The sequence below is a fragment of the Amblyomma maculatum genome, chromosome 9 (genome assembly GCF_055883805.1).
Source record: "Amblyomma maculatum isolate TAMU_Amacu chromosome 9, ASM5588380v1, whole genome shotgun sequence".
Taxonomy (NCBI): Eukaryota; Metazoa; Arthropoda; class Arachnida; order Ixodida; family Ixodidae; genus Amblyomma; species Amblyomma maculatum.
Window position 1 is genome coordinate 122,191,649 of NC_139352.1, and position 18,950 is coordinate 122,210,598.

Below are 18,950 nucleotides of genomic sequence, written 5' to 3' on the forward strand. Positions count from 1 at the left end.
ATGCCAAAGGTTAAGGAATGAGATGGCCGCCATAAACGGGTGGCAACAAAATATAGAACAGGTCGTCTAGCAACTGCAAAATGGCCAGGCGCGCAAATGAAAATCAAATCTGGCAGTGGAACTGTCGCGGCTTCCGGCGCAAGCGGCCGATTCTGCAACAGTACCTTCTGCTATTAGATGAGACTCCATTGGCAATTGCTCTCCAAGAAACCGGGGGGCCCGCAAAATTGTCGGGATATCAGGCATTTCATAGTGGCAGGGGAGAGAAATCCTCGGTCACAACACTCGTGAAAAGAAACATTGCAGCCATTGAACACGATCTAGAGTCGAGAGAGATCGAGAACGTGTTTGTAGAAGTTTTAACCGGAAAACTAGTCTATTCATTCTAAATTTATACAGCTCACCCAGGCAAAGGAAGGTGAGGTTCAGAGCTCTGCTTCGCAAGGTCCTCAAAATTTCAAACTACCAGCCACTGTTGATAGTGGGGGACTTTAATGCACATCACCAGGAATGGGGGTACCCGCACCAGTGCCCAAAAGGTAGACAGCTGTGGGAGGATACGCATGACCTATGGCTCACTCTGCACACGGACCCCGAGAGCCCAACGAGGGTGGGCAATAGCGTCAGTAAGGATACATCCCCAGACCTGACATTCTCGAAAAGCGTAAAAGGTCTAGAATGGCATAATTCGGATCAAAATTTTGGCAGCGACCACTACATAATTGTCTCCACACTGAGGAAAGGCGTTAAAACACGCCGGGCTCGCGCGTCGGCCGTCGTTGAGTGGGATGAATTTAGAGATATCAGGAGGGCTCAGGAACTAGAGTCCATCAGAAGCATCGATGAATGGGCGACGGCGCTCAAATCGGACGTTAGAGAGGCAACAAAATTGCTCGAAGGTGATAGCGCCCCGGAGATTGCAGACAGCCGTCTTCTGCATATGTGGGAAGCTAAGCAGAGCATGGAGCGTCGTCTCAAAAAGCAGAAATGGAACCGCAACCTCAGAAGAAGGATTGCGCGACATAATAAGGAAATCGAAGACTATACTTTCAAATTATGCGAACAAAATTGGGACAAGTGTGACGAAATGGAGGGGAGCATGAACCTCTCCAAGACGTGGAGCTTCCTCCGGCACTTGTTGGACCCAGACAACTCGAAGACGCAATCTGGTATAAGATTGGCAAAAGCGAGGCACGCTTTCGAAGGGAACGATGATGATTTCATGAGCAAATTAATTGAGACGTATGTGGGGGAAACTTCACGAACCCCACTGCCTGACTATGGTGGAGCGCCTAACGAGGCGCTGGACGCCCCCATCACAGAAGCGGAAGTGAGGGCGGAGATTGTAAGACTTAAAAGAAGTCGGCTCCAGGCCCTGACGGAGTAACGAACAAAATGCTCAGGAACCTAGATGATGACTCCATTAGGTATCTAACGGAGTATATGCAGGAATGTTGGGAAAAAGGTGAGCTCCCCACAACAGTGGAAGACGGCAAGCATTACTACCAATTTCCTTAACTTCATGCGTGGGGAAATTGATGGAGCACGTCGTCCAGACCAGACTGATGAGTTTCATGGAGCAGGGTGATCTGTGGCCACATGAGATGGTCGGGTTCCGTCCTCACTTGTGTACGCAGGACGTCGTGCTCCAAATCAAACATGACATAATAGACTCAAAGTCTAAAGATGCGAAAGCAATTTTGGGGCTCGACCTCACGAAAGCTTTCGACAACGTAAAACATGAGGCGGTCCTGGAAGGGCTGAACAAGAATAATGTAGCTACCAGGACATATCGGTACATCAGGGACTTTCTGACGGGTAGAACGGCCTGCATGAAGTTCCAGACGCTGGAATCCCCCGCAATAGAGCTAGGAAGTAAGGGTACGCCCCTGGGATTAGTGCTGTCCCCCCTACTCTTCAACGTGGCTATGAGAGAACTCCCCGAGCTATTGGCAAAGCTCGAAGGATTAAAATTTAGTATATATGCGGATGATATCACCCTTTGGGTCAACCGGGGAAGTGATTCGTGCGTCGAAAACCTGCTCCAATCCGCCACCGACATTATAGTCGATTACGCCGCAGAGAGAGGCCTAGCGTGCTCGCCGCAGAAATCCGAATCGTTTATACACAATCCGAAGCACTTAAGGTGCAAGGCACCGTCGGAGATCAGAATTAAAGTGGTGGGTAACGAGGTACCAATAGTCGAGCAAATCAGAATCTTGGGCTTGATTCTCCAGTCACACGGACATAATGGCGAGACCATCAAGAGGCTGGAGAATCACGCGATGCAGACCCTGAGCCTAATTAGGCGGGTGGCCAACAGAGGCCGAGGGTTAAAGGAAAAAAATTTGATGAAACTGATACAGGCCTACATCTTCAGCCGAGTGAGCTACGCAACGCCGTATCTAGATTTGAAAGCGGTGGAAAAAGAAAAAATTGAGTCTCTAATGAGAAAATGCGTAAAAAGAGCGCTGGGACTGCCCATATGCACATCCACAGAGAGAGTGATGGCTCTAGGGGTACACAACACATGGGCAGAAGTGGAGGAAGCGGTGCGAACCTCTCAAATTGAGAGACAGCACTACGAAGACAGGAAAGTCATTTTGACGAAAGTTGGAATAAATCCGGATAGGGGTCCCACGGTCAAGGTGGAGGTAGCTAGAGAAGTCAGACAAAATTTGGTGATTCCCCCGCTGCCAAAAAAACATGCACCCGGAATATAACAAAGGCAGGAGGAAAAAACGAGCCTAAAGCATTAGAAATTAGATTCGGCGAAATTTCGGAACATGAAGTGGCCTATGTAGACGCGGCGGGAGGTGGTGGCAGTTTCACGGTAGCAACGGTCGTCAGCGGCCGGGGCAATCCCGTGACAGCTGCCACTTTGCGAGGGCGGAGCATAGAAATAGCCGAGGAAACTGCGATCGCGTTAGCTTGCGTCGGAACGGAAGCGAAGTTTGTCATCAGTGACAGCAAAACTGCCATACAAAATTTTAGCAAGGGCAGGATCTCGCCCTTAGCAGCCAGAATCCTAGGCCAGAAAAAGTTGGATAGGAAAATTCAAATAATTTGGACTCCTGCGCACGAAGCCGTCCCCGGCAACGAGGCGGCCCACAAGCTGGCTCGAGATCTCTACCGCCGAGCCGCTACAGGGCCACTTGATGACCGAGGAAGCGGACAGCGCTTGCTAAAATATGGGGAGATCACGCAGCACTACAGATTGGATCGTAGACTGGTACCCCCCCCCCCCCCCCCAGACCCGAAATTAAACAGCAGACAAGCAGTGGCGTGGAGGCGACTGCAAACTTATACATATCCGCACCCGGTTATGGCGAACCACATGTTCCCTGAGGCTAGGAGTGACAAGTGCAATCTTTGTGGGGCGAGAGGGACCCTCGACCACATAATATGGGAATGCCCGTATTCTCCCAGGAGGACGAACAATATAGGTTCTAGAGACACCTGGGAGACCCTGCTGCGCAGCTCGGACCCTGAGCTCCAGCTCCTACTCGTCCAACTGGCTGAAGAAGCTGCTGGGACCCAAGACCTCCCGGCCTGCCTCTGAGGCGGCGGCACCCGCCCCTTGACCTGCGTGTCGGGGGGTGGGTAGATCACCTTATATGTTGGACATTAAAGTTTAGTCCATCCATCACTTAATTCTGCGCGCGGTCTCAACAAACTACGTACGGTTGGTGCCGCAAGACGCGCGACGCTGCTACTGTTGCGATGAATCAATGAATGAAGAGGGGAAGGCACGGTTATAGCACGGTTCTGTCGGGGCCCAGCTGAGTCGCAATCACCTACATGTGCAGAGCAGGGCATTGAAACGGATCGAGAGGCGCGAGTCCAAGCAACTGCACCCGCTGCCGAAGCGAGAGGAGTCGACGTCGAAGAGTACGGCTCGAGCTGCCGAGCGCAATGCCGGCGGTGCTTCGCAGCGGAGAGGTAGGTTTCCTTCTCGCTCACTCCTACTCCCGCGCAAGCGTTCCCGTGCAGGCCTCTCTCGACCTCCTTTCCACCTCTCCTTTGGGCGCGCATGCGCAGCTCCGTAGAGGCATTTGCGCTGGCTGGCGCGAATGCGCGCGATCTCCGATCGGGCCGGTGCCGGGCGGCAGTTTGGTCATTTTGGTGCTCTGTGTTTATTTATAGTTTTCGCCGTTTTTCGGGGTGCTTCTCGAGGATATCAACGTTCCAGCGCACGTTCAGCTTTTGACCAGGTGCGTGTGCATCACTTGCTACCTAATTCGGGCTGACGTTTATGCTCTGTCAGTGTATGATGTGTGGCTTTTCGTTGCAGAATGCCGTTGCCTGCGCGCCAACAAAGGAATTTGAATCGCGCGGTGCGATATAACGCAGCGCCGAGTTTGAAAGTTGTCGGCACGATTTCTTGAAAGTATTGGATGAAACTTTTTAGCGTTAATCTGTTTTCGAATGTCGTGCGCACTGTGTTCAAGTGGCAGAACCTGTGGTGAGGCGCAAGACGGAACGTTGGTTCAGCAGGCGCCTCCCCTAACTATCTCCGCATGAATACGCGCGCAATCGCTGTTGCCGGTATATATTTGCGCCGATTTCTTGAAGTCGTGGTGCTGCCGCGCTCTTGAAATTGCTTATTTTACAAGCTGTAACGCAATTTTTTACTTCTTTCAGATGTCTTAGTATTGGAGAGACTACATCACCGGGCAGAAGTCCGCAATCTGGGAATCGAGGACCACCTGGATGCAGTCAATGTTTGGATTATGCGCCAGTATGCGTTCCCGCTGTCATTGTGGAATAAAATGTGCATACATGCAACTGCTACGTAACTCATCCCCAGAAAATGGAACATAGCTGCCCTCTCCCTTCAGGTGTCCGGAGAGGTAAACACACGCAGGTACTCGATGAGAACAATATTCAATAGGACCTGCAAAACCAGTAAGAAGTTTACTGGTCTTGTAGGTCTATCAGATTATTGACAGCTATGGGCGTACTGGGCGTACTGGCATTACAGACCAATCTGTTTTACCGGATGTCATAGGACCGATAAAACCATAACCTATACAACCAATAAACAAAAAGACCTATAAAACCAACACTCCAGCAGACCTGTAAAACCAGTAGGCTAGGATGCCCATACGACCAATACTCTGGCAGACCTACAAAACCAATATCAATAATCTGATAGGCTATTAGTTTTCTATTTGATTTTTTTTGCTAGGGACGGCATCATTAAGGCCAGACGAAAAAAATTTTGCTTCAGAAATGTCGGCGCAGGGCTTCAACAAAGTTTTCCGCGTTTTCCCTCCGGTAGCGCGTCAGCTTTCGTCTCCTTCGGAAGGTCCGTGATAGACGGCACGGAACGCGAAAGAAGGAAAGTGGTTGGCGCTACTGCAGTGTTCTACATGTAGCGCTACTTTCCTTTAGGGGTTTTACTCCTCCCTTCGGCTGCTTTCCTTCGTTATCCTCGGATTTCACTTTTCCCTCAGCGGGCGCGCTGCACACGGCACGCTGAACCTGCCTGCTAGCGAGTTTTAAAGGGACACTGCAGCGGTTTTCAAATGTGCCAATACTATAGGTTTTTGAAGTAGATTTTTTGTTGGTCATGTCTGTGAAGTTATTTCGATTATACATAAAACACCTGCGTAATCGTCGACTGAAAGAGCGCAATTCCAATTTCCCGCATCCCGCACGACTGCTACAGAGGAGGAATGTTGAGAGAGAAACCTCGCTTCTCCGTCCGTCGTGACGTCCCCGTGAGGAGCCGGAGGCATTCAGACCAGCGCCATCTAGAATTTTTATAATTCTAGATGGCTCTGTTCAGAACCCCCCTCCCCCTCCCAACATCCCATCTCCCCTTCCCCTGGACGCCAAGAGTGCAGCCACGACATAGGCCGGCATAACCCGCGTCCAGTATCCCCGCCCCAAGAACACCTCAAAGACCTCATCACCATCATCATCATTCAGAGCCAACGTAGGGGGCTTTCGGCCTGCGCTGTTCCTCGTCTTGCGTGTGTTTCGGACATACAAAACACGTCAACTTAGTGTTGTGTACCGGATACAACACAACACTGCATGTGTTTGAAGCTGTGGACGTGACGATGTAATCTTCCATTGTGTTAAAAGCTCGCGGCGCAATGCGGCGTTTCTGAGAAGAGATAAATTCAAGCCGACCAACCCAGACAACACACCAACTCCCAGGGACGTCCCGTTTAAATCCCTACCTCCCACATCCTAACAGAGTAATCCGCAGGACGGCCCTGCGAGCTCCCTTCTGGGCTATGTTCGAACCTCCAAAGAAGGATCTCCGTGGGACGTCCCATTTACTTGTTCTTTTATAAAACCATGCTAATACATTCCAGGGCAGTTGTAAGGGATCATGCACCCTGTCGCACGAAACGAAAGCGAGTAAACAAGAACCACGCAAATACGCTTGAAATATCAAAAACAAAAGGCATCATCACTATAACTAGAAATTGGCGCTATCCCTGCTACGATACTTAACAGTTGCTAATTAAATTTCAGTTGCGCTTTTTTAAGTCTATGCTGGGTGGTTGCCACTGATTGTACATTGTGGTTTTTCAGAGCATATGAACAGCGAATGTAAGCTGATAACTACATTAGCTGATGCATGGAAATTGGTTCCTTTGAAAAATAGATAAAAGGCGGTGACGAAATATGCTGCATTATGTGCAGCCTACCATGATATGAGAGGTAACGTTCAATATGAATCGTGTTCGCAAAAAGGGCATATATGCCAATTGCAACAGTTAGACGTGGCGCCCAACTATCACAAGGTACAACTTCGTGGCGCCCAACTTCTCCGAAGAACACAAACCAGCTCTAACTAATGGCTTTATTTTTATTGTCGACAAAGAAATGAAGTGGCTCAATTAACAGAATGTGGCATGGGACCTTGGTTAACTGTACTACTAACAAAATATATAACTATCCAAGGAATTATTTTATATAGCTTTGCACATATGCAGTGATAGCTTGCACATATGAGGACACCCTATTTTATATAGCTTTGCACATATGCAGTGATAGCTTGCACATATGAGGACACCCTATTTTATATAGCTTTGCACATATGCAGTGATAGCTTGCACATATCAGGACACCCGGCCTTGTTGCGGAGTATATATAGAAGTGCTTGAGACCTGTGGTAATCTCAAAATTGTGACTCCTCTGTTATTTGCAACACGTTAGTATGCGCAGTTTTTTTCTCAAGGACCGCAAAGTTTCCGCTGTGTTTATTATGCATAGTATGACACCCAGTATATAGGCAAATGCAGAACATGTAATAGTTAGGTTGAGGCATGTGGTGTTTAACGCCCCTGATAATTGCTTTGCATGTGGGCGTTCATCAAGTGAAATGTTTTTTAGCCAAATATTGTATGTTTTGAATCGTTAGTTCTACACAAAATAATTATAACAAATTTGGGAATGGTTGAAATTGGATTCTGCCTCCAATTCTTCCTAAATCATTCCTGCCGTAACTGTCCCAATACAAATTAAAGATGGCAACTTGAGTCTGCTCATAACACCAACATGAGCTGAGATTCATATAATTGCATGCTTCTTATGCAAGACAGGGCCTAGAATAACAAGCAGAGGAAAATCTAAACAATATCCAAATAAGCTCCTAAAGTACCCCAAACATTTCCCTCGGTATTGCTTTGGACTTCCTGAGGAAGTCCCTTATTTCAATTCAAATGATTTTGGGACTTTTGTGGGACTTTCCGAACTTCCCTAGGACATCCGAATCTCCCATAATCGGAATCCCTGGGATGTCCCTGAGACGTATGTGTGCTGTCTGGAAAATCAAACATTCTACTCGAAGCATTTTCGTAACTGTGATTACATGCAGTTCGTTCCTAATGAGATTTCTATAGGGCTTTGACAAAAAGGCATGGCTGAACATGACGCGGTTCCTTCCGTTTCATTGTACAAAAGAGTCAGGACAGTCATCCTTTCTTAGAACCGCGGCTGTTAAAGAAAAGGGAGGTAATGGCTTGTACTTCGTATTCCATTACCTTCTGATTATTCAGGTCTTATCTGTATGTGAACCGTTGCGTTCAGTGTTGATTGCGATCCGTTCATGGACTGCAATCTGATGATGGGACGCTCAGACATCGGTGCATGATTGTATTCGTGTGTCTCGTTTTATTATTTTTGCGCAATAGCTTCGCGCAACGGCTTCTGTGCTAAACATGGAAAACTCATCAGTAGCCCACTCTGAGATTTTTTGCGAACTAGCAGATGATTAAGAATTAAGAGCCCACTGCTGTGTCGAAGCTATAGGTTGTGAAAGCTTTGCGAGATCTTTTCCAGCACGGCACATGCCTGATATGTTCGTGCAACCCTTACGGAAGCGTTATTAGCAGATAAGGTGTACCGCCCAGCGCATTCAGGTAAGGAGCGCAAAGAGCGAGGTTTCCTTCGGTGCGTCCAAGCAAATCATCGAAGTTGTTCATATATGGCCTTGCCATTTCGCACCCGTTGATCGTCATTTTACATAGTCCCGTCTAGTTTGGAGATGCACTTTAAGTTGGAAATGAAGACGACGAAGCTCTTGTAAGAAAACACATTTCGGAGCACGCTTTTCTCATGAAGGTATGGGTGCGGATCGAGGAGCTGCAGCTTGGCTTTCAACATACGTCAGCCGTCAATTCACTAAACGTGTATTGTGACAGTACGGTAAAAAGAAAAGGTTCTCTACGTCTGTTAAATGTCATATATGACTTAAGCAGCATTGTGCAGGCATTTGATTTGGTCTCCAGCGCAATGACCCCGTCAATGCCTGTATGCCAGTGCTCCGCAACCGCGCTTCGCTTAATTATTGTTCACTTGTCTGGTGGCAGCTGTGCACATGTTTCACCGTTTCTATAAAATTCTTCGTTACCCCGAGGTACGACGACTGGCATTCAAAGCAGGATTTGGTACACGAAGCCTTGGGTTTATTTTTCACAATGACCTTTCGGGCGGGGCACGAGGCCCGAGACTGAGGTATACAGTCGGCTAGGGCATTGTTCGCTGTCCTTCCTTCCCACGAACATGCACGACGAGGTTTCGCTGAGGGCCATGTAGTTTCTGCTAATAATGACACACACTACTTTTCAAATGTCTCACTCTAACCGAAGCAAGCTTTCATGCCAAATCTACGCTCCCCACAACGGAAGTGTATCGTATGTGGGCGTATATGGTACGGATACATGCGGTGAAGATCCCGATGGTCATTTGTGTGGAAATGGCATGCCATAATGACATTCACAAAGCCGCATCGGCAGCTTCCCCGGTCCTCAGAATGTCGTCACGCGACGTCGTCTTGGTCAATCACGGGCGGCGGAGCGACCCGCGGTGAGCCCCGTCGCACGGGCTGCGTATTTCTGCTGAAAAAAGGCTATTTCTGCTTTTTTCTGCCTAATTTCAATTTGACATTCGAGTTCGCAGCATGAAAACTGCGGGTTTCTGCTGAAAGCCCAATTTTTGCAAAAAGGGAGCCTACATGTTGCGCCGCTGTGGGGCGGGGGGGGGGGGGGGGGGGGGGCACGGCGCAACATGTAGGCTCCCACTACCAACGTGACATTTACAGGTTCATTCTGCATAGCAGTTTTTAAAAAGCCAGCCCAACAAGTCCCCGCCGTTGACTAGGGAGCCTACATGTTGCGCCGCTGTGGGGCGGGGAGGGCATGGCGCAACATGTAGGCTCCCTAGTCAATGGCGGGGATTTGTTGGGCTGGCTTTTTAAAAACTGCTATGCAGAATGACCCTGTAAATGTCAAGTTGGGAGTAGCAGAAAGCACCCCTTGCAACACGAAGCGAAAAAGAACACGCTCAAAATGGCAATAAAAGTTTGTGCTTCAGCATCGTGCTCGGGACTTGAAGTATCTGGAACGGAAAATGGCAATGAATGAGGGTCAGCGACCATTTCAGAAATGTTTGAATCTATGTGTGAATTGTATATATGCAGATTCTGACATACTGTTTGGCAAATATATGAAGCAAAAGCGTCGGGTATCGCGTGGTTTCATTTCCAACTCACAATCTGTACGAAAAAGATGGACAAAAGCTCCTACGGCAGCCAATCAGAAGTAGTGTATGCCCAGAAAAGTCACCTTTGTTTCTTCTTAAATATAATTGGTCAGCAAATTTGTGACTCAGGTGAAACAGCGCCTTATTTTACTGACACAATACAGCTGAAACTCAATTTAACAAAGTTGAGGGGAGCCGTCAATTATTTCGTTAAATCGGGAACTTCCTTAAATCGAATGAGTCATTTCTCGCTCCTATAATAATTGGCACATTCGATTATCAGGTTCGGCGGGATCCAAAAAGCTACCACGGCATAAAATAAAATGAAAAGCGCCGCCAGCGCACAAGAAACAAAAATTGTTATTCATCAAAAAGAGCGCTAGAGGACTACAAATTTATTTTCCAGTAAACAAGTCGGTGATTTTTGAAAGCGTGCGCTTTGTAAACAATGATCGCTCTCGTAGGTCTGAAGTGCGTCCAGCGCGTCTTCCGTCCTATCTTGTACTCTGGCTAAATGCTGCAGTAGATCAAGAGCATCCATCACTTGACCCGGCGTCAGCATGGGAACTTCGGTTCATCTTGCCACGGGTAGTAGTCTTGAGTGCTTTTCTGCGCGAGATTCCCAGACGAAGTGGCGTGGAGGATGTCATTTTTCCCTCTCAGTATTGTAGACAGTACTGGCTAGAATGCTATGTGTCGCAGCCACAACAGACTTCTTTTGTCCATTTGCTACAGCACGAATTATGTCCGCCTTCTCGTCCAGGATAAACCTTTCTTTTGTTGTTTGGCTCCATGTCCAACAGGCTCCAACACATTACTTCAGCGTTCACGTAGCACTGTAGGCCTAACAAGCCGAGCTTGAGAGAAGCATGCACTCAAAAGCACGGGGAAATATCTGCAGAAGCACAACAGCGAATGAACCACATGAAGCACACCGCACAATAGAACATTGAACTGCAACACCGCCCCTTGGATTGCGATATGAGACTTTTTTTACTGCTGGCATAATCCGGTGAATTCAACTGAACACTACAAATATCTTGACTGTAGAAAAAGTGCACAGGAAGACACACACACTTTATCTACAGTCAAGTTGCAATGCACCATCTAGCCCAACTTCAAGTTTTGTTCAACTACAAATATCGTTTTGGGCTGCGCAGTTTGAAAACAAGCGGGACGAAGGCGGCCTGCACTGTTACTGTGGGCTCGCAATCAATAAATTCTGGGGTGCTTTCTACAAAATAGACCAAAAATAGCCTCTTTGCACCTTCATTTTTTTCAAAAGGTTTGTTAAATCGGGACAAATCATGGAATTGATTTTATTATTTTGAGTTAGCCAAAGCATTGAATCCTATGGGCGTCTGAGGGGGAATTACTATACCTCCGTTAAAACAGGACTTTTGTTACGTCGAGTTTCGTTAAATCGAGTTTTGACTGCAGTGGTTTTCTTTGAAGATCGTAAGATGTGGAGCATGCGAAAATAATTACAAAACACCCAATTCCAAATAAAAAGAAATGTGTTGATAAACACTGTTGCACATTTGGAAGACAATGCCGAGAACCAATAAAGGAGTGAAAAGATGTGAAAGTAAAGTGTAAGGGAGTATAGTACTTATTGCACCAACATTTTCAACATATTTCAGTCTAATTTTAACTTTGATGATAAAAAGCATCGGGGATGCACTAGACCATTAGCTATGTATGTGGATATATACATGCGTAATTATTTTTATAGAGGCATATTAGACCATGTACCCATATTTACAAACATATATGTTACAAGAAACTTGCAGGCCTATTTACAAGTGATGCACACGAGAGGCAAACATAATAACTCTACACAGATTTAAAAACCACAACTTCCACAAATATGTTTACAATTTCTGCATGAAATGATGCATGCATGCTCATTATCCAGCTGCAGCCACTTACATGCCTGCAATCCAGTTATTTGCACGGATAATTTCTCGGCTTGTGCCAAATGTGTGCGAGCTTCACATACTTTTCCCAGGAGCTGCTGTGTTACTTTGGTGGCGGCCCATATGCATGGGACTATTGGGATCGTGTTCGGAAATTTCAGCTTCTTTCTTCCACATTTTTGGAGTATTATCAGTTCAAATTGGTTGGCAGTAAAATGGAGCTTTAAGTGTACTACTCGAACAAATAACGAGTGACATGATTTTTACTTCATTACGAGTCTTCAACCAATGAAAGTAACGAATTTTGTAATTCTGATTGCGTTTGGGGCTGCAAGTACAGCACACTGGAAAATTATCAGTGAAGCAAATGTCGGCGGCATCGAAGTCCAAAGAGCAATAGAGCCACACAGGTCCTAAACAGATGATAGCACTGGGAACAAGCGGGCCAGACTGGGTTGTGGCGTCTCATGATGGTAGAGCCGGGCAAGGTGCGACTGCGGAGCTCCAGGTTGGTTACACGCGACACCTCCACCAAGTGTAATGCAGCGGTTTAGATGGTTCGCACAGCAATATATTTGTCTTATCGTAGCAGCTGCGAAGGCAGCTCGAGCGTCCTCCGCTTTGTCTTCACAACTTCATCCTCATCGGCGTGTGACGTCTCTATCTTCCTCTTCTGATTTTGCACAGGTCAGACATCTCCCTTACAATATTGTAGCGTGTGCAACAGCAGCCGCTAGGCGGCTGCTCATCAAGAGTCTCGTGCGCGGACTCGAAGAAGTGGCCCCGTGGCGTTCGAGAAGAAGAAGCTGAAGTTAGCTGCCGTCTCTCGGTGCTCTTGACCTGCTCTTCTGCGCCTGCTAGGTCAACCCCCCATTAAAACCCGACCTTCTGGTTACGGGCCTAAACGGCTACGTGACAATATATATATCTGACGCACCTGTCTGTATATTTGCGTGGCAATTGTTTAAACAAAGTAACTGTACAAATACCCATATCTATGCGCATCCCTCAAGACAGCTTTCAAATATAACTATGTAAGCTTTTGGTACCCAACTCAACATTAACAATAGCACACATTAGCAGCAATATTGCATGCCATGTATTAAAATTTTCTGCGGAAAGGTCACTTCCATAAAACATAGTATAGATTGGTTGGTTTGTGGGGTTTAACGTCCCAAAGCAACTCAGGCTATGAGAGACGCCTAGTATAGTATAGAGGCTGAAAAAAAGATGTGTCCTATGTTTGAAATAATTAAGATCGGCATTAGAGTTACGAACAACAAAAATGTGTAGCTTTTTTACCGCTTATTGCATGCTAGTTCATCTGATCGAGCTTGTTCTCAACACACCTAGTCTTTCTTGCCTACATTGTGCAGCTATTGTATAGTACGCAGCTCATCGCATTTCCCTCGAGGAATGCAAAATAAAGTGAAAAATGTTTCTGGCCTCAATGAGCATTGAAAAACGCTGCCGTACGGCATCACGCACCCGAAACTGCACAAAAATAAGAAACAAGCAAAACAAGTTTTTGCTCATGTTGGTGCCGTATTGTGATGTGGTGGTCACGTGAAGGGGCATTCTGGTGCCCGGCAGCCAACGAGAGCAGAAAAACTGGCTCCCCTTTCTCTTCGAGGGGTAATGCGTAGTAGAGCGAGGAGGAAGACGCCAGGCAAGGCAGAAAGCGTCATCTCACACCAAAATGCAACAAGAATTATATACCATGTTCTTACTTTTGAAAACTTCCCTGCTCATAACATCCTGCCTTTAAGGGCAGATAGGTAACACTCCTAAAAGCAAGCCCCAAATGCTAAGGCATTTTAATTCTGCTATACTTTTCCTTCTGGCCCGACTTTCTTCATCTTGTGAGGCAGCAAGGTAGACAGAGGGGTCAGGTGGCTAAGCGTACTATGCGGACAAAGAATGCAGTTATAACTATCCTGTTCTTGCCTTTTGCTACGCGTTAAATGTCCAAGAATGAATATTAGAAAAGTTTAGTTTAATGCAGTAAATATTGTCCTGTATGCTGATGCAGATTTCAACTGAGATGCAATTCTCGAGCAGTTGAAAATATGCTGCCACCTAACTGCTGAAATTTTTAACTGAATATACACTTCTTCAGCGCATGCAGAAAATCTACAGAATTTAAACAAATACCATTGGAGAAAAAGGCTGCCACATATTCTCATCATTTGCTGACCTGCTGTCATGTGTTTATCAAAATTTAAAGGTATCAACTGAAATGGCTGTTGACAGTAATCTTTTTGTCACATCATGTAAAAGATGCTGACTGCAAGCACGAATATTTTTGCAATTGTAGCTTGGTACCACTTAGCATTCTTGACCAGATATTTGGCACATCACGCGTGGTGTCACCGATACATAGCATTGTCTACCGAAATGTATTTTATTGCCCAGCTTCTATTCTGGAAACTGTTCCGCAATGTCACCGCACAGAGTTCGCTTGCACAACCTTGAGCCTCTCTTGCGTGGCTGGCTCAGTTTAGAGTTTGAGAAAATTAGCTCGAGCTAAGCCTGTGTCTCAGGGAAACCAAGACTTGCTCTCCAAGCTTCAAGTCATTCACTTCCGTTTGGCTGGGAAAGGACCACCGATCCTACAGCATTGCCAGTACAGAGTTGGGAGCCCCCTTATGGTGCTGTGCAAGTAGGTCTGCAGGTATGCTTGTGTTGGCTTTGCCACTTCGGCTAATGTGGTGCACAAATAACCAGAACACGACATTCAAGGTGCAACATTGTGCCAGAAATGATAGAACCCTTTCGTCTGTCTACCACATCTAGGCAGCTCGCAGGAATCGCAGCAGGCCTCCAGTCACCCTGTGTGGTCGTCTCTGCAAGTACAATGAATGCGAAACCATTGCCCACAATACAAAAGATATTTTTTTTGTCTCATCACATGTGTGAATGCAATGAGACAATGGCTGTAGCTGTTTGCTGCAACTACTGCTGCGAGGGCAATTCTTACATAAGAGCTTCGATGTTTGTCATGGGACAATAAGCTTACCCACCAGACTCAAAGCTGCAAACAATATCTTAACTCCACTAGAGTAGTAACAGCTGCTACATGTTTGTAGTTCATGGAGTGCTACTGTCAAAGAGAAAAAAAAAGAACCTGCATTATGGTTGCATCCATCCACTTAGAAAGGTCAAAGGTACCCTATTTACAGCAACATTTTTGAGCGAGCAGTGACGCGCAGTCCACGGAGAAGACAATGTCACTAATGCTGCACAAGCATTTGCCCGGTTCAGCATCCAGAACGGTGTGCAGCAAGGGCACTTTCTTGTCCAATTATCAATTTAAGTGTGGCCCATTTTTGTGGTACCACATTTAAAATTGTGGCAGGGCATAGGTCTCATCAAGCCCCCAGAAGGCTTTTTGCCTACACCCGCAGCATTGTGTATGCGATGCTGAAATAAAATTCCGATTCCTATTCTGACGAATGTCAACGGCTGGTATGTGACAAAGATTGTGGGATACAGCATGCGTGCAGGCTCTCTTGCAACATTGGTGGCTACTATGAGAGAACGCTTTCCCTCCAGAACTTCATGACTCTGCAAATGTTACGTGATGTAAAACATGCAATGAACAGTAGTGCCCAACAAAAATACTTTATTGTACACACTACGCTGCACTTAAGATCTCCCTTCAGTTATTAACAGACCAAGAGAGGTTACTGTCATTAACTCTATGAAAACAGGAACGTGCACATGTGTTGCAACAGCCCGCAGTGAAAAAGTATTCTTGGAGATGCAACATAGTAAGACCATGACGAAATCACTCAAAACGCAGCTTCTATAAAATAGCCCCAATTCAAGCAATACGAAAAAAAAAGGCTCGAAAAATGTCACACCCAGATTTGTAGCTGAATTTTGAGGAGACCATTATTCTCAGTGCAGCTAGACGACCAGGATAGTACAAACAGACACAGCAGCCAAAGCTTTGGTATGGCGTATGGGGCTTAATTATTGCCACAAAGAGACTCCGGTTGTGAGGGATGCCGTAGTGGAGAGCTCCGGCTTAATTTCGACTTCTGCAATGCGCACACGAGTACCTTGCATTTCACCTCCATCGAAGCTTGGCCACCGTGGCAGGGATGGACACCGCACCCTCTGCCTCAAAAGCCGAGTGCCCTAACAACAAAGCCAGTGCAGCCGGGTACATGTGATAATACTACTCAAATCCAAGGGTAATGGTTGTCCGAGCCTGAGCACGAGGTTCTTGAAAGCTTTATTTTTCAGCATATCTTATTGAAACTTATCACACAAGTGCAGAATAGAATGCAGATTTCAAATATGCATTTATATTTCAAATATCTCATCTAAAGGAGACGTATGGCAAACTAACTGTCCCAATTATGTCCTTTCTTATGGGCCATTATTGCAATTTGCTGTTGAAAAGGGCCACTTTTACGAACATACAGGCATTTAAAAAGGCCCACTGCATATCATAAGCTTTCTTTTTTTTTTCTAATTCACACACACACTAAATTTTTTCACAAAAAATTTCAGCTAATTATTGCCACACACTTTTCTTTTAGACTTGGTATTTATTTATGAAGAAAAAAATGACATTGTAGAAATTTCCATGTACAAGGAACATTTGAAATTTGTGCACTTTCCTATAATAGGTCTTTTTAATGAGAAATTACTATAATAGCCTGTAAAAAATGGCTACATCATTTTGCCGCATTTTCTCTTCCTGACGAGATATTTAAAATGCAAGTGCACACTTAAAATCAGCCTTCTATTTTGCACTTGCTTGCTAGGCTTCAACAAGTTATGCTGCAAAATAAAGAGAACATTTTCAAGACCCTCATACTGTGAGCTAGCTGTGAACTAAAGAAGCTCAAGGGCGAGGAATGTGCAAGGAGTGTCCAGAATATGGAAGATCGCAGGCTTGTTACAAAGCGACACAGCAGTGACAAGCAGAGGGATTTATAGAGAGTGACCTGCCTGTAAGGAGCTACACCGAATCTGTTCCTCTAGATATGAAATCAAACAAATCTGTAGTAACTGCCATTGCAGAAACTAGTCTACACTTATCTTCCATGCCACCTGCCTGCCAATGCCCACTTGTCAATGCAACATCTCTTCACACGAGTGTTTACCAGCATCTTTTTTATTGTGGTGGAAACATGGCTCATGCGTGTTAATGCTGTAAACGTCCTCCTACATTGAGGCTGAAATCTCAATATTACCAAACTATGCAGTCAAACAGTTGCAAGCAATTCGTTCTACTGCTGCATTTTGCCCTACAAGACAAAAGACAGCACAATGATGCCAGTAAGTTTTATGAGACCGTTGTGTGCAAATTGATTTGTTTACCAGAGCGTCTAATAAATAAAATTCAGTGTCAACGTCAGCATCCTCTCTGAAATGCCTGTATGGCCCTGAAGGTAAAGATAAATAAACTGCTAGATTAGTGGTATGGTTGGTTGGTTCCAAATGTCCCAAAGCGGCTCAGGCTATGAGGGACAACATAGTAGAGAGCTTCGACCACCTAGGGATATTTTTAATGTGCACCGACATCACACAGTACATGGGCGCCTTGCCATTCACCTCCATCGAAAAGCAGCCACCGCAGGTAACCTGTGTGGCAGTGTAGTTGAGTACCTAATATCTTTTGACAAGATGAAAGTAAGCCGAACAAAAACCTGGGTAAATATGAGGCATGACAGAAAATATGCTCAGAATGCTGACATGTACACACAATAAATGTATAAAAAGTTCATGGCTTATGAAAGCAGAAAAATATTTTTTCTTTGCAACCTGGTGTCGCGATAATTGTTCACTCCACTGATACACACGATTGCTTGTAAGGCCCACCCCTACCATGCTTAATAGCTTCTGTTGGCATTTCCTGCAGTGAAATCTTACACACAGTGCGGAGCTTTGGTTTGCATATACAGTAGCAGACAGACTTTGCAGACCCAGGTAATTCAGACCTTTGGACCTTTTACAGGATCATGATCAATATTTTCGACTGTGTATAGCCTGAAAGTTTGACTTTAAGGTGAAAGCTTGACATACCCCATTAGCAATGGAGCTCGGTGGCATCCAGTGGTTTTGAAAAATTAGTGTCATATCAGTCACACTCTTGTTTCACTACTTTTTCCACTTAAGCCACCAGCTTAGCCCTGGTACAATATTCTAAAAGTAATGCTGGTTTCGACAATATTTTTACCTCACACGCTCCTTGAGCTTTCTATCCGGCCTCATGCTCAGAGTAGATGCATTGAGTTAAAAATAAGTTGCACCACAACCTACCAGACCGTTTGTCCTTATGGAGTTACGCAAGATATATGTGGACTTGTGTTACCATGGGAGGGAGCGGGATGAGCAGGTCATTCAACATAAAGCTGGTTGTGCCCAGGCAGTAAGCCCCATCGGCCCAATATTCATACTGTGTTGGCAATGCACTGGTCTGATATTGGGCCGGACATTGCCAACTTACTATTAATATTGGGTCAACGATTTATGCCGACTGGGTGGTTACCACGGGCCCACAGCAGTCAAATGGCCACACTCACAGCCAAGTACAGTGCACACAAATGGGGACAGCAGCAGCTCAGGTGTGATGCACACTGCCTCTTGTAAAGGCCAATTAGTTTAAGAAAAAGCATTCTGCTATAAACACCAGCAACCCTGTAACACTACTCACTGACTTAAGTTGCATTGCTGGAGCTTAACGGCAGGTACTGTAAATACAATCACATAGGAATCCATCGTCTCCTTTGGTCACAACTTACCAGCACGCAATAAGATAGGCTACGCCGCCCATGGCTTTATATTAAGCACACGTGCCAAGTCTTACACAAATACATGCTTTTCTAAAATTGAGAAGGCAGTGAACCTAGGCGTTGACCTTTATTGCAAAGGCAGATTTAATCACTTGTAATGCTTTTCCAGTTAAGGAATCCCACGATGGGGTCATCTCTTCTAGTGAAAATGTTTCTTCCAGCTGAACTTCTGTGACAGGAGATAGCCACTGTAGTAGTGGCTATCTCC

At 45.8% G+C, this 18,950-nt stretch overlaps 1 protein-coding gene across 2 annotated transcripts in view; it reads right to left on the minus strand.

The window, feature by feature from the left end:
- Positions 1-10,379: 10,379 nt before the first annotated feature.
- Positions 10,380-18,950, minus strand: part of LOC146180294 (uncharacterized) — an 85,697-nt gene continuing 77,126 nt past the window's right edge. Inside the window, exon 8 of one of the 2 annotated variants that reach the window (XM_084579511.1) lies at positions 10,380-14,773. In XM_084579511.1, the coding sequence (XP_084435637.1) occupies positions 14,720-14,773 (54 nt within the window). In that variant the 3' untranslated portion in view covers positions 10,380-14,719. Of the gene's footprint in view, positions 14,774-15,535; positions 17,597-18,950 lie in introns of those variants that run through there. The other variant, XM_084579510.1, reaches the window with a different exon arrangement.